Consider the following 22,154-nt stretch of genomic DNA (forward strand, 5'->3'; position numbering starts at 1 on the left):
GCCAATGAAGGCAACAGGACCACCAAATAGCAGTGATGAGACCCTGAGCCAACCAAACTGAAGACCCTCCTCCCCCCGACTACACCTCGATATCCTGTCCATGAATATCACAAACAGGATTGGTGACAAGGCGCCGCCCTGGCAGAGACCAACCCCCACTGGAAACAAGTCTGAGCACCCGAACACAGCTCTCGCTTTGTGAGTACAGAGATTGGATAGCCCTGAGAAAGGACCCCCTCACTCCATACTCCTGCAGCACCTCCCACAGTATCTCCCAGGGTACCTGATCATACGCCTTCTTCAAGTTCACAAAACAAATGACTGGACTGGATGAGCATACTCCCAGGCACCCTCCAGGATCCTTGTGAGAGTGAAGAGCTGGTCAGTTGTTCCACGACCAGGATGGAACCTGCATTGTTCATCTTCAGTCACAGGTTTGACTATCGGCCAAACCCTCCTTTCCAGTACCCTGGAGTAGACTTTACCAGAGAGGCTGAGTAGTGTGATGCCCCTGTTATTGGCACACACTCTCTGGTCTCCTTTTTAAAACAATGGGAACCACCACCCCAGTATGCCACTCCTCATGCACTGTCCCAGACCTCAACGCAATGTTGAAGAGACGTGTCATCCAAGACAATCCCTCCACACAGAGCCTTCAGGATTTCTGGATGGATCTCATCAACCCCTGTGCCTTGTCACAGCAGAGTTGTTTGACTCCCTCAGTGACTTCCACCAGGGAAATTGATGATAATCCTCCATCAGCTTCCTCAAAGTGTTCCTTCCAGTGGCGGATTACATCCTCAGTTGAAGTCAGCAGAGTCCCAGCCTTACTGCCTACAGTAAGGATGTCAAAATAATAATACAGTGTAGTTTTACTGACTCAAGCCTGTAAATTATGTCACAAAAAAGTATGTTGCAGTCTTGTTCACAAGTGACTGAGAAAATAGTCTGAGACATCTGGAGGTGGATTGGTGGAGTGTTTCATAAGACTGTTGTGGTAGAAGTATAAGTGAGCTGTAAGTCAAAGTCTGAATAGTGACCAAAAGAATGAGATTGCAGATACAAGTGGCTGAATAAGTTTCTATTGCAGAGATAGGTTTTGAAGTTCTGATGTCCAGAAGGAACCCGAAGTAGAACATGTGCTCTTACTCATAGAAAGGAACAGCTGAGACAGTTCCAGTGTCTGTCTGGATGTTACAGTAGTGTTCAGAATAATAGTAGGGCTATGTGACTAAAAAGATTAATCCAGGTTTTGAGTATATTTCTTATTGTTACATGAGAAACAAGGTACCAGTAGATTCAGTAGATTCTCACAAATCCAACAAGACCAAGCATTCATGATATGCACACTCTTAAGGCTATGAAATTGGGCTATTAGTAAAAAAAAAAGTAGAAAAGGGGGTGTTCACAATAATAGTAGCATCTGCTGTTGACGCAACAAATTCAAAACTATTATGTTTAAACTGCTTTTTTTGCAATCCTTTGAATCACTAAACTAGTATTTAGTTGTATAACCACAGTTTTTCATGATTTCTTCACATCTGCGAGGCATTAATTTTGTTGGTTTGGAACCAAGATTTTGCTCGTTTACTAGTGTGTTTGGGGTCATTACCTTGTTGAAACACCCATTTCAAGGGCATGTCCTCTTCAGCATAAGGCAACATGACCTCTTCAAGTATTTTGACATATCCAAACCGACCCATGATACCTGGTATGCGATATATAGGCCCAACACCATAGTAGGAGAAACATGCCCATATCACGATGCTTGCACCACCATGCTTCACTGTTTGGGGGTCATCTCACAAACTGTCTGCAGCCCTTGGACCCAAAAAGAAAAATTTTACTCTCATCAGTCCACAAAATATTCCTCCATTTCTCTTTAGGCCAGTTGATGTGTTCTTTGGCAAATTGTAACCTCTTCTGCACATGTCTTTTATTTAAGAGAGGGACTTTGCAGGGGATTCTTGCAAATAAATTAGCTTCACACAGGCGTCTTCTAACTGTCACAGCACTTACAGGTAACTCCAGACTGTCTTTGATCATCCTGGAGGTGATCAGTGGGTGAGCCTTTGCCATTCTGGTTATTCTTCTATCCATTTTTATGGTTGTTTTCTGTTTTCTTCCACGCGTGTGAATCAGGACACCTGATTCACACCTATTTGTTCCACAAAATTGACAAACTCACTGACTGAATGCCACACTACTATTATTGTGAACACCCCCTTTTGTACTTTATTTTACTAATAGCCCACTTTCATAGCTTTAAGAGTGTGCATATCATGAATGCTTGGTCTTGTTGGATTTGTGAGAATCTACTGAATCTAATGGTACCTTGTTTCCCATGTAACAATAAGAAATATACTCAAAACTTGGATTAATCTTTTTAGTCACATAGCACTACTATTATTCTGAACACTACTGTATATTCCTGCATATAATGTGAGGAGAACCGGAGGCATAGGAGTTGAGCTACCAACTGAATGGCACAAGTTCAGTACCAGGTATGTCCATTTGAGGCTGCCTGTTCATAGACTGGGGGTTGGATTTACTCATTGTGGTCATTTTATTTTAAATACTTTGTTTTTATTATATCTAGCAAATGGAAGGTTAACAGCTTCGCAATTGCATTTATCAAACATGATACCAAAAGTGTAAAGTTGAAATGTCCTGCTTCTTTATGGATCTCTCAAAAATGTACCTTTTGAAAACTGCATGAGATGAGTCTTCCTGTGACCGTTCCTGTTTGTGTTGCTCAGGTTGGCCCTCCTGTGGTACCACACAGTCGTGCTGCCTTTCTTTGCTCTTGAGGGCTCCGACACACACGCAGGGCTGCTGGAGGCCAAAGCTATTCTACAGAGAAAGTCGGTGGTTTACCCCAACTCGTCTCTCTTCATATTTTTTAAAGGCCGTGTTCACAGGCTGGAGGTACATGCACAGTGGGTGAGGGGCCGAGGGTGTTTATCTGACGGATCACTGACAACTTAGCAAGCTTCAACCTCTTCAACAAATGGTTAAAATGGTTGGTTGACCAGTTTCATCAGTGTGTGTATGGGACTTGTACTAACTGTCTGATCCAACAATCTGTGTATGCGCAGGCAGACGGTTGTGTATCGGCAACAACTAATACTCAGTTGTCTTAATATTTGTAAAAAACTAGACTCTCACTGTTGGGGAAGTGTCGTGACATGGACCCACAACAGGGGGCGTTAATGAAGGGACAATGGAATAGCCAAAAAGTAACAATTGAATGTTGTGAAGGTGCACAACGTAATACAGACAGATACAAATATGCGTTATATCAATCTGACAAAAAGGTGACGTGTGGCAGGCTCGAAGATAGGAGACGTCCGGTGAGAGAAAAGCCGGAACCCACACAAGCCTCACCACCAACGGACCTGAAGAACACCGGAGCCGCCAAGCCCTGCGCCCCAGGTGGCCACTGTCTTCAGCAGTCAGACCCGGTACTGCTGGCAGAAAACAGAAACAGTTCTGGATGAGTGTGAGTTCGCACACTCAGTAATCCCACAGTCTGTGTTCAGTAAGGAGGGAGCGCCTCCACCTCCAATCACACACTCGTGCAGCTCCTGTCTAACCACTTATCTGGTTGGGGTGTGAAGCGAAGCCGTCGCTGATCACACCAAACGCCAATCCCACAGATAAGGCAATCACCACAGGAAAACGGCTGCAAAAGAAGTTCAGACTATTACACAAGGTTTTGTTCAGCAGAGAAAATTACCTGTATGGTAGAAGATTTCTCGGCGAGGAGGTGGAGTTGCAGTCCGGTCTTTATAGTGGTGGTGATGGGTGACAGCTGGTGTTGATAGATGACAGCTGTCACCTCCAGCGGGCCCTCTCGTGCTTGGAGCCTGCACTCCAAGCAGGGCGCCATCTGGTGGTGGTGGGCCAGCAGTACCTCCTCTTCAGCGGCCCACACAACACTCACAGTAAAATGCATAAACAGAAAATACTCAGTTGTTACAGTTTACCATCAAATATATTGTGCATGCAATTGTGTGCGTGCACAGAACGGCTCTGGCAGGCGGTACAGATCTGGTACTTACATGATGCGGCGCGATTCGGTTGGTAGAGATAGTCCAAAATGTGAACCATCAAGGAAAATTGTTGCTATCTCAAACCTGGAAGTGGCTGATCCACCCCGTCGCTGTGTGTTCACGGTGTCTAAAAGGGAAACGGCTTTCAGCTGTGATTCCAGCAAATTATTTATACTTTTAAAATGTTTTGATAAATTGTACAACAGTTTTAATTTGTGAATTGGTTCAATGTTATTCCCATTTATCGTACATCAACTCTCTCTGCCATCTGCAACCCCCGCTAATGTTGATGACAACAACGGAAGTGAATCTCAGCAGCACCTGCTGGCGGTGCGCTGTATGCACTCAGTTGGGCATGAAACAAAGAAGCACCATTTCAACAGCAGGAAATAAAATCTGAAACCCAGTCTTACACCCAAGACATCATATTTCAACACAAATGGCTCATTTTCAATTTGTGAGAAGTCGAAGATTGTTTGATTGGTAAATGCAACCCGTACCCCTAATGCCAACCCTGTCCCAAAACCAAACCGTAACCAAAATATAGAAGAATGCTCCCTGATGACATGGAAGTGAAGCATATGTTCTGTATACTGTTAGAGAGAAATAATGAAGCTGACAAAAAAAATACATCTATCTATCATTGAACGAGTTGGGTAATTTAGAGAGCATGATGTTCCTACATTTTAAAGGTACATTATTACCAAAAAATAGTCTATTTCAAATTTTGTTTAAAGTAGACCTGCATTGAAATAAATGTGGTCAGATTTCAGAAAGAAATAGCTGATATGTATTTATAAGACCCTTGTGAATGCAGTAAAGTAAATCTGTAAACCCAAATTTGTAATTCAGCGGAGAAATCTTCGTTTAAAAATGACAAATTTGCAGCTAAAATTTAGCCCTCTGTGAAAACAGTTTGTACAGCCGTATCATTTCCATGACGTCAGGGACAAGACGATGTGCTCCCGCCTTCAGTCCGATCCCGCATTGAAATTGATTTTATCTGTTAGTAATGTTACTTATACACGTCCTGGTTTCAACATCCAAAAGTAAGCTGCAATGAATGTGAGATACAGATCTGTGTGCTCAGATCAGCAACGACATCGACAGCGGGCGCCATTCTTCCTCTCCTGCTCTCTGCCTCTGCTGCGCTTATTAAGTCTGCGAGCTCGTTAACGAGCTCGTTAACCACCGATGCGGGCCACTCACACCGCCCGTGTCTGCTTTGCAGCCGGTGTTGTGCCAGATTCAGCGCTCAACACCGGCATCACCTCTCTGTCTACTGAATGGAGCTGCAGCACACTTGGCACAAGTCCTGAGATTACGCTCGCTGTTTTAATGTGAAGCGGCTGGTACACCTGTTGCTGCAAGGACAGACTTCTTGCGGCAAAATCCACAGCACCGCACGTCTCGGCAATCGGAGCCCCAGAGCTCCATGGACGCTGAGGGAGGTTTATATATTTTTAATGACTGGGATTCTTTGCGGGTCTCGCCTCCATATCCCGCGATGGTACCGGAGGCGAAACACAGTAGATTTTCATTGCGACACCACTCAATCAAACGGGCGTATGAAAAAGTCCCCCAAAATAATTTTCAAGCACAAATAAAAGAAATGTGTACTCACCAAACGTGCCGCAAGACAATATGAAGTTTTAAAAAAAGTAGATCCTTCTGTATAAGACAAGAAAAAGGTGCAGATGCAAACTGACGTAAATCCACAAATTACAATTGGTGCAATGCATGCTGGGAGAGGGTCTTGTCCGTGACGTCTCGGCAGCGTCCATGATGAGAGGGACAATTTGCGGAGGGCTAAATGTTAGCTGTAAATTTGTCATTTTCAAATGAAGATTTCTCCGTTGAATGACAGATCTGGGCTTGCAGATTTACTTTACTACATTCAGAAGGACCTCATGTGTAAATGTAAGTCATTTTTTGTTCAAAAAATCTGACTGCATTTTTTTCAATGCAGGTCTCCTTTAAGTGACATACTTCAATGAGTTCAGTGTTTAATTCACAGATACAATTTAATGTACACGTTTTCACTGTGGTTGATGGACAGTGCCCCTTGACTTGAGCAATAGTGACTTTTATTTCCAAAAAATCACAAAAACTGTCACCTTTTCAACTTTCTTTTAAGCCAATTTAGAGTTTCACTGCTTCAATTTGACATTATTCATTTATACTCAAGGTTACTCGTTGACTAGTGGGCTTTTAATGGTACCCTACTAGTCAGCTAGTGAAAATCTGAAATGATCTCATCACCACTTCTACTGGTGTGAAAGAGAAGAAATGAAGCACGACTGCCCATTTAAAGGAAAGAACTCCAGTGTGGATCAGTTATTATGAAGGCCCCAGTCACACCAGAGTAAAAACAATATGGCAGCCACCTTGCAACGTGGAAAAAATAGATGGTCGCATGGTGAATGCAGTGAATCATGTCACTGCTGTCAGTTGATTCCAAGGAGTTGTGGCAACCAGCTGTTTGCATGGAATGTGCTGCACCCTCCATGTAACCACACACTCAAATTTGCTCGGTGCATGTGTGCAGGTACCTCACACTCACACAGCCCACAGAGACCTGCAGCAGGAAGCTTGCCATTGTCCAAAGATTTCGACAGTGTAATCATTCATTTAGGATTGTGTTAGTTGTGGTGATGATGCGTTGGGTAGTGGGTGGATGATTTATGTGTAGTAGTGTTAAATGCGGTTGGTTTCAGTGCAGATGGCTCCCGGTTCAAACCCCACCTGTACCACATTTTTCCATGTAATGGCCCAGTCACACGGCACACGACGATTCCTGAACGAAGAGAAAAAGCCAAAAAAAAAAAATAATCACTATTCATCGAGAAAAGGTCAACGAATGAGCTTTTGACTTTTCTCATCACCGAATAGCTTGAGAATCAAGAGCACAAAAGGGACAAAAGAGGAACAAAAAGAAACCAAAGCAAACGCTGATCCCCACGCTTTAAACAAAACTGGCCTGGAGCCACTGCTGGAGCAGTGTGTGTCTGCACACACTGTGTGTGTTCCAGGACTCGGCACTGGGACAGAGCTCATCTGAAAAACAGAAGCGCATGATTGTCCCACTGTGGAAGATCTGTGCGCACGTTGGTGGATCCACTGTCACCAAACATGCACTGCAAACATGCCAAATATTTCTCAAATCTCTCAAGTACCAAAACTCTAATCGCTGTCTGTACATCCGAAATGCGCAAATACTCATACATGTTTGGTAGAACATATTGAATCTACAACATTCTACTGAAAAATGTGATGATGCTGAAGAGTTAAATGAAAACCTTTCTGAATAGGTTTCACTTTTCCTTTTCGTGGCGCACTCTAGCACTGTCCATCCCTCCCCCTCTCTCTCGCTCTCTCTCTCCCACTGTCTTGCTAAAGGGGCAGCAGGCTCTTCTGTCTGCAGAGCCTTGAGGACAGCAAGCCCTTTGGAGTTCATGGACAGATTACTGCAGCAACTCTCTCCTCATGTGCTCAGCACTGGCCGACACCACGATCACGGACTGCCGTGCACTGGTGGAGAGGCCGACAAATTTTTCTTGGCCGGCCAGCACCACGGCATGACCGGCAGCTCTCGCCACATCACACGCAGCGGCAGAAGCCCCACACCAGCACCGCTTTTGTGGAGGAGCTACAGCTTCTCCACAAAAGCGCTCACAAACCGGCTTTTGTACTGTGTGAAAACATTCAGCTGGTTGAACAAATCAAATCAAATTTATTAATTTATACAGCGCCAATTCATGATGAAATCATCTCAAGGCGCTTCACACAACATAAAACAACAAAAAAACTGAATTAAAAATTTAAAACACAATAAAAAGACAACCATAAAAGAATACAAGAATAAAAACACATAACACTAATGATAAAACAGGGAAAACAAATGAGTCTTTAAACGTGACTTAAAAGTCTCCACAGTATCAGACTGTCGAATGTGTGCCGGGAGGTCATTCCACAGAGCTGGGGCACGGTAGGAGAAAGCTCTGTGAACAGCAGACTTTTTATTCACCCTGGGAACACACAGAAGTCCTACACCCTGAGAAAGCAGGCCCGAGCTGGTACATAGGGGCTTACCAGGTCAGCCAGATAGGGAGGTGCAAGTCCATGAACAATTTTATAAACTAACAACAGTACTTTAAAATTCGATCTTGCAGCAACTGGAAGCCAGTGCAGGGACACCAAAACGGGCGTAATGTGGTCAAACTTTCTGCTTTGTGTCAAAAGTCTGGCAGCAGCGTTTTGAACCAGTTGAAGACCCCTAAAGACCCCTAAACTTGAACGAAATCAAATTCAACATTAACGTTACAAAAACTAAGCAAACGATAAAAAAAACTGTCAAGAACTACAGCAAAATGAAATACAGACGAATTTATGTTTTCGTTGCCCTTCATTCAAATTTTTTAACAGTTTAAAAATCCTGAAGAACCGCCAGCTGCAGGAATGAAGCTGCGCAAAGGTTAAACAATGCCAACGAAAGTCAACAAAAGTCCAGATTTTTTGTTTCATTAGGGCTTCATTGCCCTTCGTTAAGTGCCATGTGACTGGGCCATAATGTGGAGTTAAAACTTGTGCCTAATCAACATGGATCTGCTATGGTGATCCTGAGTGAAAACAAGGGAGCAGCCTAAGGGACTTTAGTAGGTTTGAATGACGTTAGAGCTGTTCCACCCATTGCACATACTATATGTATGGCTTGCAACAGGGGGCAGACTGACTCCAGTTAATTGCAACGTGTGGTCTGTGTTTGCAAATTGCCAGCAGTTGTTTGCAACCTTTGCCAGTCTGTCTGAGAGAGCGCTCTCAAGCTGTGGCTCTCAGTGCTTCACTTTTTTCACATTTTGTTATATTACAGCGTTATTCTAAAATGGATGAAATTCACTTTTTCCCTCAAGATTTGACACACAATACCCCATGATGACAATGTAAAAACCGTTTTTTTTTTTTTGATCTTTGCAAATTTATTAAAAATAAAAACTAAGGATTAACATGTACAGAAATAATCACAGCCTTTGCTATGAAGCTCAAAATTGAGCTCAGGTATATCCTGTTTCCACTGATCATCCTTGAGATGTTTTTATAGCTTAACTGGAGTCCACCTGGGGTAAATTCAGTTGATTGGACACACACCTGTCTACATATAAGGTCCCACAGTTGACAGTGCATGTCAGAGCACAAACCAAGCATGAAGTCAAAGGGATTGACTTTTGACCTCCGAGACAGAATTGTCTCAAGGCACAAATCTGGGGAAGGGTACAGAAACATTTCTGTTGCTTTGAAGCTCCCAGTGAGCACAGTGGTCTCCATCAACCATAAATGGAAGAGGATTGGATCCACCAGGACTCTTCCTAGAGCTGGTCACCTGTCTAAACTGAGTGATTGAGGGAGAAGTCAGGGAAGTGACCAAGAACCCGATGGTCCAGCATTCCTCTGTGGAGAGAGGAGAACCTTCCAAAAGGACAACCAACTCTGCAGCAATCCACCAATCAGGCCTGTATGGTAGAGTGGTCAGGTGGAAACCATTCCTTCGTAAAAGGCACATGGCAGCCCACCTGGAGTTTTCCAAAAGGCACCTGAAGGACTGTCAGACCATAAGACACCAAATTCTCTGGTCTGATGAGACAAAGATTGAACATTCTCATGTGAATGCCAGGCATCATGTTTGAGGAAACCAGGTACCATCCCTACAGTGAAACATGGTGGTGGCAGCATCATGCTGTGGGGATGTTTTCAGCAGCAGGAAATGGGAGACTAGTCATTATTGAGGGAAAGATGAATGCAGCAATGTACAGAGACATCCTGGATGAAAACTTGCTCCAGAGCCCTTTTGACCTCAGACTGGGGTGATAGTTCATCTTTCAGCAGGACAATGACCCTAGCCACACAGCCAAGATATCAAAGGAGTGGCTTCAGGGCAACTCTGTGAATGTTCTTGAATGGCCCAGCGAGAGCCCAGACCTGAATCTAATTGAACATCTCTGGAGAGATCTGAAAATGTCTGTTCACCAACACTCCACATCCAACCTGATGGAGCTTGACAGATGCTGCAAAGAGGAATGGACAAAACTGCCCAAGATAGATATACCAAGCTTGTGACGTCATATTCAAGAAGACTTGAAGCTGTAATTGCCACCAAAGGTGCATCAACAAAGTATTAAGCAAAGGGTGTGAATACTTATGTACGTGTGATGTCTTAGTTTTTTTTTTATTTCCTCCGTCAACGAAGTTGGGTGGGGGTTATGTTTTCACCTCATTTATTTGTTTGTGAACAGCTTGTAACTCACAATTTTTGATCAAAGGCTGTGAATACTTATGTACGTGTGATTTCTTAGTTTTTATTTTTAATAAATTTGCAAAAATGTCAAAAAAAAACTTTTTGTGTTGTCATTATGGGTTGTTGTGAGCAGAATTGTGAGGGGAAAATACTCCATTTTGGAATAAGGCTGTAACAACAAAATGCAGAAAAAGTGAAGCGCTGTGAATATTTTCTGGATGCACAGTGTCGTTCCTCTGTTGTGACTGAGTCATTACCAGGCATCCTCACTGCTCATCTTCATCTGGGAATCAATCAAGACATAATGTTCCTCGCCACTGAGGTATTGCTATGATGACGACAACTACTTACCTCATATGCCCATTAACATGCACAAGTATTCTAACAGTATTGATACTGTTGCTGTGGGTGCTGTCTCCTCTGTCTCCAGTGCCATATCAACAGTGCACTGACCTGTTTCCATGAAGCGTTAGAACTTGCATCTGACCAAAGAGAGATCCAGCACGTGTGTCTCTATGAGATCGGTATGTGCTTTCTCCCTAGGTTAAATTACATCTCTGTTCTCGGGTAGTATTGGGGGATTCATTTTGTTCTGTCTGCTTGTCATTTCATCAGGTTGGTGTAGTATGATAGAGATGAATTTTGAAGATGCATATAGGTCATTTGAAAGGCTGAAGAATGAGTCGCGCTGGTCGCAGTGCTACTACGCATACTTGACGGGAGGTGAGTTTGTCAGTTCTTAAGGATTTGTTGGTGTGTTTCTACTATATATATTCATTATATATTATGTATTATATTATATTACATATATTAATTCTACAGACCTTGTCTCTTTTCAGTATGTCAGGGAGCTTCAGGTGATCTTGAAGGAGCAAGCGGAGTTTTCAAAGATGTCCAGAAGCTATTCAAGAGAAAAAACAACCAGATAGAGCAATTTGCTGTTAAAAGGGTGAGTTTTGATAATGACTGTGGCTTTTTTCTTTTAAACATGATCAGGAATGTGTCACAAAAAAAAAAAATCATCCATTGTCTGTTTCTTGCACACAGGCTGAGAGATTGAGAAAATCTCCCCACCAGAGAGCTATGCAATCTTGGTGTCATTGAAGTGCTGTATCTGTGGAAAGCTCTTTCTAACTGTTCTTCATCTAATCTGCAAATAATGAATCAAGGTGAATAGAAGCTCCATGACTCACTCAGTCTGGTTAACATTAAAAAGTGAATTTTACACTGATTGGTCATCTTGTCTCTCTTTAGTGTTGCAGAGTTTGGATGACGGTGTGTGTAGAGGTCTCAAACATCTCCTTCTTGGTGCCATTCACAAATGTCATGGAAATATGAGAGATGCTCTTCAGGTATTCATCTGTGCCTGTGGGTCTCAAAGCAATATTATCTGGAGGCCATTGATGTCTCCATTTCAAAATTTGCAAGAATTGAGAATAGATATATACTCAATGAACACTTTCATAGGTACACCTGTTCAACTTATTAAAATACATATCTCATTAGAGAAACATGAGCCAGCAACAATATATATATATATACAGTAGTGTTCAGAATAATACTTGTAGTAGTGCTATGTGACTAAAAAGATTAATCCAGGTTTTGAGTATATTTCTTATTGTTACATGGGAAACAAGGTACCAGTAGATTCAGTAGATTCTCACAAATCCAACAAGACCAAGCATTCATGATATGCACACTCTTAAGGCTATGAAATTGGGCTATTAGTAAAAAAAAAAAAAAAAAAAAAAGTAGAAAAGGGGGTGTTCACAATAATAGTAGTGTGGCATACAGTCAGTGAGTTTGTCAGTTTTGTGGAACAAACAGGTGTGAATCAGGTGTCCCCTATTTAAGGATGAAGCCAGCACCTGTTGAACATGCTTTTCTCTTTGAAAGCCTGAGGAAAATGGGAAGTTCAAGACATTGTTCAGAAGAACAGCGTAGTTTGATTAAAAAGTTGATTGGAGAGGGGAAAACTTATACGCAGGTGCAAACAATTATAGGCTGTTCATCTACAATGATCTCCAATGCTTTAAAATGGACAAAAAAACCAGAGACGTGTGGAAGAAAATGGAAAACAACCATAAAAATGGATAGAAGAATAACCAGAATGGCAAAGGGTCACCCATTGATCAGCTCCAGGATGATCAAAGACAGTCTGGAGTTACCTGTAAGTGCTGTGACAGTTAGAAGACGCCTGTGTGAAGCTAATTTATTTGCAAGAATCCCCCGCAAAGTCCCTCTGTTAAATAAAAGATGTGCAGAAGAGGTTACAGTTTGCCAAAGAACACATCAACTGGCCTAAAGAGAAATGGAGGAATATTTTGTGGACTGATGAGAGTAAAATTGTTCTTTTTGGGTCCAAGGGCCGCAGGCAGTTTGTGAGACGACCCCCAAACTCTGAATTCAAGCCACAGTTCACAGTGAAGACAGTGAAGCATGGTGGTGCAAGCATCATGATATGGGCATGTTTCTCCTACTATGGTGTTGGGCCTATATATCACATACCAGGTATCATGGATCAAATCAAATCAATTTCATTTATATAGCGCCAAATCACAACAAACAGTTGCCCCAAGGCGCTTCATATTGTAAGGCAAAACCATACAATAATTACGGAAAAAACCCCAACTGTCAAAACGACCCCCTGTGAGCAAGCACTTGGCAACAGTGGGAAGAAAAAACTCCCTTTTAACAGGAAGAAACCTCCAGCAGAACCAGGCTCAGGGAGCGATAGTCTTCTGCTGGGACTGGTTGGGGCTGAGGGAGAGAACCAGGAAAAAGACATGCTGTGGAGGGGAGCAGAGATCGATCACTAATGATTAAATGCAGAGTGGTGCATACAGAGTAAAAAGAGAAAGAAACACTCAGTGCATCATGGGAACCCCCCAGCAGTCTAGGTCTATAGCAGCATAACTAAGGGATGCTCTCTCCTTCTAGTCCCTGTCAGTACTCTAGCTGCAGCATTTTGATTTAACTGAAGGCTTTTCAGGGAACTTTTAGGACAACCTGATAATAATGAATTACAATAGTCCAGCCTAGAGGAAATAAATGCATGAATTAGTTTTTCAGCATCACTCTGAGACAAGACCTTTCTAATTTTAGAGATATTGCGCAAATGCAAAAAAGCAGTCCTACATATTTGTTTAATATGCGCATTGAAGGACATATCCTGATCAAAAATGACTCCAAGATTTCTCACAGTATTACTAGAGGTCAGGGTAATGCCATCCAGAGTAAGGATCTGGTTGGACACCATGTTTCTAAGATTTGTGGGGCCAAGTACAATAACTTCAGTTTTATCTGAGTTTAAAAGCAGGAAATTAGAGGTCATCCTTGTCTTTATGTCTGTAAGACAATCCTGCAGTTTAGCTAATTGGTGTGTGTCCTCTGGCTTCATGGATAGATAAAGCTGAGTATCATCTGCGTAACAATGAAAATTTAAGCAATACTTTCTAATAATACTGCCTAAGGGAAGCATGTATAAAGTGAATAAAATTGGTCCTAGCACAGAACCTTGTGGAACTCCATAATTAACCTTAGTCTGTGAAGAAGATTCCCCATTTACATGAACAAATTGTAATCTATTAGATAAATAAATATGATTCAAACCACCGCAGCGCAATGCCTTTAATACCTATGGCTTGCTCTAATCTCTGTAATAAAATTTTATGGTCAACAGTATCAAAAGCAGCACTGAGGTCTAACAGAACAAGCACAGAGATGAGTCCACTGTCTGAGGCCATAAGAAGATCATTTGTAACCTTCACTAATGCTGTTTCTGTACTATGATGAATTCTAAACCCTGACTGAAACTCTTCAGATAGACCATTCCTCTGCAGATGATCAGTTAGCTGCTTTACAACTACCCTTTCAAGAATTTTTGAGAGAAAAGGAAGGTTGGAGATTGTTATGTGTCGGACGCAGTCGGAGAACCGACCAGCGTTTGACAGTAGGACCCAGCATAAAGGAAACAGAGCACGGTTCAAAGGATAACAGAATTTAATGACATAACAGTGAGTGCTTAATTAATAACAAATAAGTGCGCAGTCTGGTGAGGTGGAAAAACGGTGCGCTCCCAGCAGCACAAACGGTCCGGAGCCAGAACAGTTCGGACCCAAGGACCCCGCCGACACCCCCCAGGTGGCCGCGACCAACCGAGTCTGTGAAAGAAGAAACCATCATGTGAGTCCACCACTCCACACACAGAGAGACCACTCAAAGGTGTACATAATCAGCAAACACTTCCTGGCTTAATCACCAATCAGCTTCCCACCCTGCAGGCATGGAACACCCAGTTCAGTTCTCCACTGCAGTGGAAACTGATTAAACGACTAACATAACAGCTCAATATAATAAGGTGTGAGGGACACCACATCTACTGACTGTACTCATGTTAGTCACAAAACCTAAAGTACCTCAGGAAGTATGCTGACGTGCGTGAGACCTCACCCCCTCCTCTTTCACAGACCATGGCATCAAACCTGGTACGGTCTCTGCGTCCATGATGATGAGATGGTTCTCTAAACGTCGATCTGACCCGTCTGGTCACAAGGTCGAGTCTCTGGCAAATACACACTGTGTACTCCAGACTTAAATGCAACCATGCCCCAATCCATAAAGATGCACCACAGCTGTGAGTCCTGACGAGCTGCACATGACAAGCTTCAGGTGATCAGGGTGAGGTCCTAATAACTCAGCCACACATCAGCCACTCAGTCCTGAATGCATGCCACCTGGAAGGAAAAACAGAAGACAGAAAACAGAAGACAGAAACAAAAGCCAGCCAGGCACCCCAGCCACACAACAGAGATTGGCCTATAATTAGCTAAGATAGCTGGGTCAAGTGATGGCTTTTTAAGTAATGGTTTAATTACTGCCACCTTAAAAGCCTGTGGTACATAGCCAACTAATAAAGACAGATTGATCATATTTAAGATCGAAGCATTAATTAATGGTAGGGCTTCCTTGAGCAGCCTGATAGGAATGGGGTCTAATAGACATGTTGATGGTTTGGAGGAAGTAACTAATGAAAATAACTCAGACAGAACAATCAGAGAGAAAGAGTCTAATCAAATACCGGCATCACTGAAAGCAGCCAAAGAAGCAGGGGTGGTGGCCAAGTGGTTAATGCGCTTGGTTTCAGTTCAGAAGGTTCCGGGTTCAAATCCCACCCCTGCCACATTTCTCCATGTAATGTGGAGTTGCGTCAGGAAGGGCATCCGGTGTAAAACTTGTGCCAATTCAACATGCAGATCGACCTTGGATTTGCTGTGGTGACCCCAAGTGCAAACAAGGGAGCAGCCAAAGGGACTTACTTACAGAAAGCAGCCAAAGAGAATGATATGTCTTTGGGATGGTTATGAGTAATTTTTTTCTCTAATAGTTAAAATTTTATTAGCAAAGAAAGTCATGAAGTCATTACTAGCTAAAGTTAAAGGAATACTCGGCTCAATAGAGCTCTGACTCTTTGTCAGCCTGGCTACAGTGCTGAAAAGAAACCTGGGGTTGTTCTTATTTTCTTCAATTAGTGATGAGTAGTAAGATGTCCTAGCTTTACGGAGGGCTTTTTTATAGAGCAACAGACTCTTTTTCCAGGCTAAGTGAAGATCTTCTAAATTAGTGAGACGCCATTTCCTCTCCAACTTACGGGTTATCTACTTTAAGCTGCAGGTTTGTGAGTTATACCACGGAGTCAGGCACTTCTGATTTAAGGCTCTCTTTTTCAGAGGAACTACAGCATCCAAAGTTGTCCTCAATGAGGATATAAAACTATTGACGAGATAATCTATCTCACTCACAGAGTTTAGGTAGCTACTCTGCCCTGTGTTGGTATATGGCATTGGAGAACATAAAGAAGGAATCATATCCTTAGATCAGTTTGGATATGTCAAAATACTTAAAGACGTCATGTTGCCTTATGCTGAAGAGGACATGCCCTTGAAATGGGTGTTTCAACAAGGTAATGACCCCAAACACACTAGTAAACGAGCAAAATCTTGGTTCCAAACCAACAAAATTAATGCCTCGCAGATGTGAAGAAATCATGAAAAACTGTGGTTATACAACTAAATACTACTCACAGGATTGCTAAAAAAGCTGTTTGAACATAATAGTTTTGAGTTTGTAGCAACAGCAGATGCTACTATTATTGTGAACACCCCCTTTTCTACTTTTTTTTACTAATAGCCCATTTTCATAGCCTTAAGAGTATGCATATCATGAATGCTTGGTCTTGTTGGATTTGTGAGAATCTACTGAATCTACTGGTACCTTGTTTCCCATGTGACAATAAGAAATATACTCAAAACCTGGATTAATCTTTTTAGTCACATAGCACTACTATTATTCTGAACACTACTGTGTATGTGTGTATATATATATATATATATATATATATATACGAGGTCTATTAGAAAAGTATCCGACCTTATTATTTTTTTCAAAAACCATATGGATTTGAATCACGTGTGATTACATCAGACATGCTTGAACCCTCGTGGGCATGCGAGAGTTTTTTCACGCCTGTCAGTTACGTCATTCGCCTGTGGGCAGTCTTTGAGTGAGGAGTGGCCCACCCTCTCGTCGATTTTTTTCATTGTTTAGGAGACTGCTGCTTTGTTTGATCAAAATTTTTTCAAAACTGTAACGCACAACTGAGTGGACACCATTCGATAAATTCAGCTGGTTTTCGCTAAAAATTTTAACGGCTGATGAGAGATTTTGGTCTGGTAGTGTCGCTTTAAGGACGGCTCACGGTGCCTGACGGCGATCTGTGCTTCGAGGCGGCAGCGTCTCGCCATTTCAAGTTGAAAACTTCCACATTTCAGGCTCTGTTGACCCAGGAAGTCGTCAGAGAACAGAGAACTTTCAGAAGAAGCTGGCATGAGGAGTTTATTCGGACATTCCATTGTTAACGGACATTTTGTAATGAAAGAACGTGTGGGCAGAGTCGCATGTTGGGCCGGACCCGACCACGGGGGGTCGCGACAGGAAAAACACCTCCGTTGGAAACCTTAACGGGCAAGTTGGAACATGCCCAAGCTGTTAAACAATTTCTCAGTTACTCACTTGTTGAAAGCCATCAAAAGCCGCCTGAATTTTACAAATGGTTTTCAACACGGAGGTGTTTTTCCTGTCGCGGCGCACACAGATTTACCGAGTCGTCACGGAAACGACTCGGCGAATTTGCACGCACGTCTTTCATTAAAAAATGTCCTGAAACAGTGGAATGTCCGCATAAAGTCCTCATGCTGGCCTCTTCTGAATCATCTCTGTTCTCTCACGACGTCCTGGGTGAATTAAGCCTTAAATTAGGATGTTTTCAGCCCGAAACAGGCCGACGATGGTGCCTGGAAGCGTTGCACGACGTCCCGCTCCGTGGGAAGTCCTTACACCGACAGAAACGCCCCATAATCTCTCATCAGCCGTTAAACTTTTCACCGAAAACCAGCTTAATTTCTTGAATAGTGTCCACTCGGATATTCCTCACAGGTCCAGAAAAAATTTTGATAAAGCAACGCACGCCGTCTCGAGCAGCATGTGAAACAAAGGAATTCAGCCGAGAGGGCTGGACCACATCTCACTCAAGGCCTGCCCACAGGGAAATGACGTCACCGACACGCGTGAAAAAAGTCACGCATATGCACGAGGGTTCAAGCATGATTGGTGTAATCGCACGTCATTCAAATCCATATAGTTAAAAAAAATAAAAGTGTCGGTTTCTTATCTAATAGACCTCGTATATATTTATACACATACATACACCATGGTCAGTGAGAATTCCATGTCTAACTGGCATGCATTATTTTTGTATATACGCACACGTAGTTCGGCGAGTTAAATCACTGTAATAATCACTCCGCTCTGGTCGTCACCGTAGCAACGCATCAATCAGTTGGCGCAGATCAGCTCTGTTTTGACAGGTGAATGACAGAAACGCTATAAAACATGGATTTTCAAGTGAATTTTAATATTGGCCAAAATAAAACATTTGAGGAATGGAAAGAGGAGGACAGCAAATGAGAAGAACAGCAAAAGCAATGGCGTAAAGATTTAACATCGGACGAACTGGACAAGACTGAAGACGGGAAAGAAGAAGAGAATGGTTCTATCCTTGCGGGCGGCCGCGCACTCTGCATCAAAACAGCGAGCGTAGTTTCTGGACCTGTTGACAGAGTTTACCACAACTCCTCACAGCGGGGGGGGGGGGGGGGTGTGAGTGGCCCGCTGCGGCGTGAGAGCCCACAGACTTGGTAAGCGCATCAGAGACAAAACATAAAATAGTCCCAAATACTCACACATTTTTATCAAGTTCTGTTAAAGAAATATTTGTGTGTTAGCTCACTGGGTGGGACCATGGTATAAGCGGATTAAACAATGACAAGCCGTGCATTATACGGTTTGAATGCACGACATGTATTTAAACCGTATAATGCACGGCACACACACACACATACAGCCCCTGGCAAAAATTATGGAATCACCGGCCTCGGAGGATGTTCATTCAGTTGTTTAATTTTGTAGAAAAAAAGCAGATCACACACATGACACAAAACTAAAGTCATTTCAAATGGCAACTTTCTGGCTTTAAGAAACACTATGTTATGTGTCGGACGCAGTCGGAGAACCGACCAGCGTTTGACAGTAGGACCCAGCATAAAGGAAACAGAGCACGGTTCAAAGGATAACAGAATTTAATGACATAACAGTGAGTGCTTAATTAATAACAAATAAGTGCGCGGTCTGGCGAGGTGGAAAAAACGGTGCGCTCCCAGCAGCACAAACGGTCCGGAGCCAGAACAGTTCTGACCCAAGGACCCCGCCGATGCCCCCCAGGTGGCCGCGACCAACCGAGTCTGTGAAAGAAGAAACCATCATGTGAGTCCACCACTCCACACACAGAGAGACCACTCAAAGGTGTACATAATCAGCAAACACTTCCTGGCTTAATCACCAATCAGCTTCCCACCCTGCAGGCATGGAACACCCAGTTCAGTTCTCCACTGCAGTGGAAACTGATTAAACGACTAACATAACAGCTCAATATAATAAGGTGTGAGGGACACCACATCTACTGACTGTACTCATGTTAGTCACAAAACCTAAAGTACCTCAGGAAGTGTGCTGACGAGCGTGAGACCTCACCCCCTCCTCTTTCACAGACCATGGCATCAAACCTGGTACGGTCTCTGCGTCCATGATGATGAGATGGTTCTCTAAACGTCGATCTCACCCGTCTGGTCACAAGGTCGAGTCTCTGGCAAATACACACTGTGTACTCCAGACTTAAATGCAACCATGCCCCAATCCATATAGATGCACCACAGCTGTGAGTCCTGACGAGCTGCACATGACCAGCCTCAGGTGATCAGGGTGAGGTCCTAATAACTCAGCCACACATCAGCCACTCAGTCCTGAACGCATGCCACCTGGAAGGAAAAACAGAAGACAGAAAACAGAAGACAGAAACAAAAGCCAGCCAGGCACCCCAGCCACACAACACACTATAAGAAATCAAGAAAAAAAGATTGTGGCAGTCAGTATCGGTTACTTTTTTAGACCAAGCAGAGGAAAAAAATATGGAATCACTCAATTCTGAGGAAAAAATTATGGAATCACCCTGTAAATGTTCATTCCCAAAACTAACACCTGCATCATATCAGATCTGCTCATTAGTCTGCATCTAAAAAGGAGTGATCACACCTTGGAGAGCTGTTGCACCAAGTGGACTGACATGAATCATGGCTTCAACACGAGCGATGTCAGTTGAAACAAAGGAGAGGATTATCAAACTCTTAAAAGAGAGTAAATCATCATGCGATGTTGCAAAAGATGTTGGTTGTTCACAGTCAGCTGTGTCTAAACTCAGGACCAAATACAAAAAACATGGGAAGGTTGTTAAAGGCAAACATACTGGTAGACCAAGGAAGGACATCAAAGCGTCAAGACAGAAAACTTAAAGCAATATGTCTCAAAAATCCAAAAATGCACAACAAAACAAATGAGGAACGAATGGGAGGAAACTGGAGTCAGCGTCTGTGACCGAATTGTAAGAAACCGCCTAAAGGAAATGGGATTTACATACAGAAAAGCTAAACGAAAGCCATCATTAACACCTAAACAGAATAAACAAGGTTACAATGGGCTAAGGAAAAGCAATCGTGGACTGTGGATGACTGGATGAAAGTCATATTCAGTGATGAATCTCGAATCTGCATTGGGCAAGGTGATGATGCTGGAACTTTTGTTTGGTGTCGTTCCAATGGGATTTATAAAGATGACTGCCTGAAGAGAACATGTAAATTTCCACAGTCATTGATGATATGGGGCTGAATGTCAGGTAAAGGCACTGGGGAGATGGCTGTCATTACATCATCAATAAATGCACAAGTTTACGTTGATATTTTGGACAATTGAAAGGATGTTTGGGATGATGAAATCATTTTTCAAGATGATAATGCATCTTGCCATAGAGCAAAAACTGTGAAAACGTTCCTTGCAAAAAGACACATAGGATCAATGTCATGGCATAGGGTCAATGTCAACGAGCAGATCTGAGGGATGGAAATTTACAGGGTGATTCCATAATTTATTCCTCAGAATTGAGTGATTCCATATTTGTTTCCTCTGCTTGGTCTAAAAAAGTAACCGTTACTGACTGTCACAATCTTTTTTTCTTGATTTCTTATAGTGTTTCTTAAAGCCAGAAAGTTGCCATTTGAAATGACTTTAGTTTTGTGTCATGTCTGTGATCTGCTTTTTTTCCACAAAATTAAACAACTGAATGAACATCCTCCGAGGCCGGTGATTCCATAATTTTTGCCAGGGGTTGTATATATATATATATATATAAATATATATATATATAAATAAATGCATTTTTGATTATTGTATATTTTGGTTGTTCTTTTGTGTGAACCCAAGGAAGAGTAGTTGCAGCTGATGGGGATCCCAATAAATAAACAAATAAACCTGAGTGAGGCTCCTTATTTATGCTGAACCTTACTTTTCCTTCTTTGATTGTGTGTTCGATCTAGTCCTTTCAGCTGGCTGCCCGAGATGAGTATGGACGTCAGATCAACTCGTATGTTCAGCCGTACTCCGTCTATGAGCTGGGATGTATACTTCTTGCAAAACCCGAGGTCAGACACGTTACATGTAGCATTCACCTTCTTTGACATTACTTTTTCCAGGCCTTTTTCTTTGACAAATAAAACAGCCAGCAAATAATCAGTGTATTCTGTTGTGTGGTAATGCAGACAGTGGGGAAAGGAAGATCACTGCTACTACAAGCAAAGGTAAAATGATTGGTAATCATATTTTTTGCACATAGAAATGCACGTATGACATGTGGCAAGTGAATCTAATCTAAATGATTTTGTTGAAACTTCTATCTCATGTTGTCAGGAGGATTTTACAGGTTACGACTTTGAGAACAGGCTTCATGTTCGTATACATTCAGCCTTGGCCTCGTTGAAGGAAGTGGTTCCTCAGTGACTCTACCACTGGATACTGCAGATGTGCTCACGTCAATGCATGACTGTTTGTAAGCCGCAGGTCATTCAAAATTACTTTATAACCAGGAGTGCACATAACTGGTACTCATGGTGTTTGTGTGTGCTAAACATCATTGATGCACAGCAGAGGGAAACACTTTTCCTACAATCTGTCATTGCTTTCCTCTTATGAAGTGCTTCCCTTGTGTTTTCTACTGTGCATCATTTATTTTTAGCACACAGAAGCACCATGAGCACCAGTTATGTGCATGTCTGTTTATAACACCCTAATCCGCGGGCCTCTCCAACCCT

The 22,154-nt window shown here is 42.6% G+C and overlaps 1 protein-coding gene across 1 annotated transcript in view; it reads left to right on the plus strand.

Moving 5' to 3' along the window:
* LOC117519330 (tetratricopeptide repeat protein 39C-like) overlaps positions 1 to 21,923 on the plus strand; it is a 125,085-nt gene extending 103,162 nt beyond the window's left edge. The window contains 10 exon segments of the mRNA XM_034180685.1: positions 2,760 to 2,928; positions 10,775 to 10,868; positions 10,960 to 11,067; positions 11,184 to 11,293; positions 11,392 to 11,414; positions 11,416 to 11,513; positions 11,599 to 11,696; positions 21,384 to 21,488; positions 21,606 to 21,644; positions 21,754 to 21,923. Coding sequence (XP_034036576.1) covers positions 2,760 to 2,928; positions 10,775 to 10,868; positions 10,960 to 11,067; positions 11,184 to 11,293; positions 11,392 to 11,414; positions 11,416 to 11,513; positions 11,599 to 11,696; positions 21,384 to 21,488; positions 21,606 to 21,644; positions 21,754 to 21,843 — 934 coding nt within the window. The 3' untranslated portion in view covers positions 21,844 to 21,923.
* Positions 21,924 to 22,154: the final 231 nt, after the last annotated feature.

Source organism: Thalassophryne amazonica, chromosome 10, assembly GCF_902500255.1.
Source record: "Thalassophryne amazonica chromosome 10, fThaAma1.1, whole genome shotgun sequence".
Classification (NCBI taxonomy): Eukaryota; Metazoa; Chordata; class Actinopteri; order Batrachoidiformes; family Batrachoididae; genus Thalassophryne; species Thalassophryne amazonica.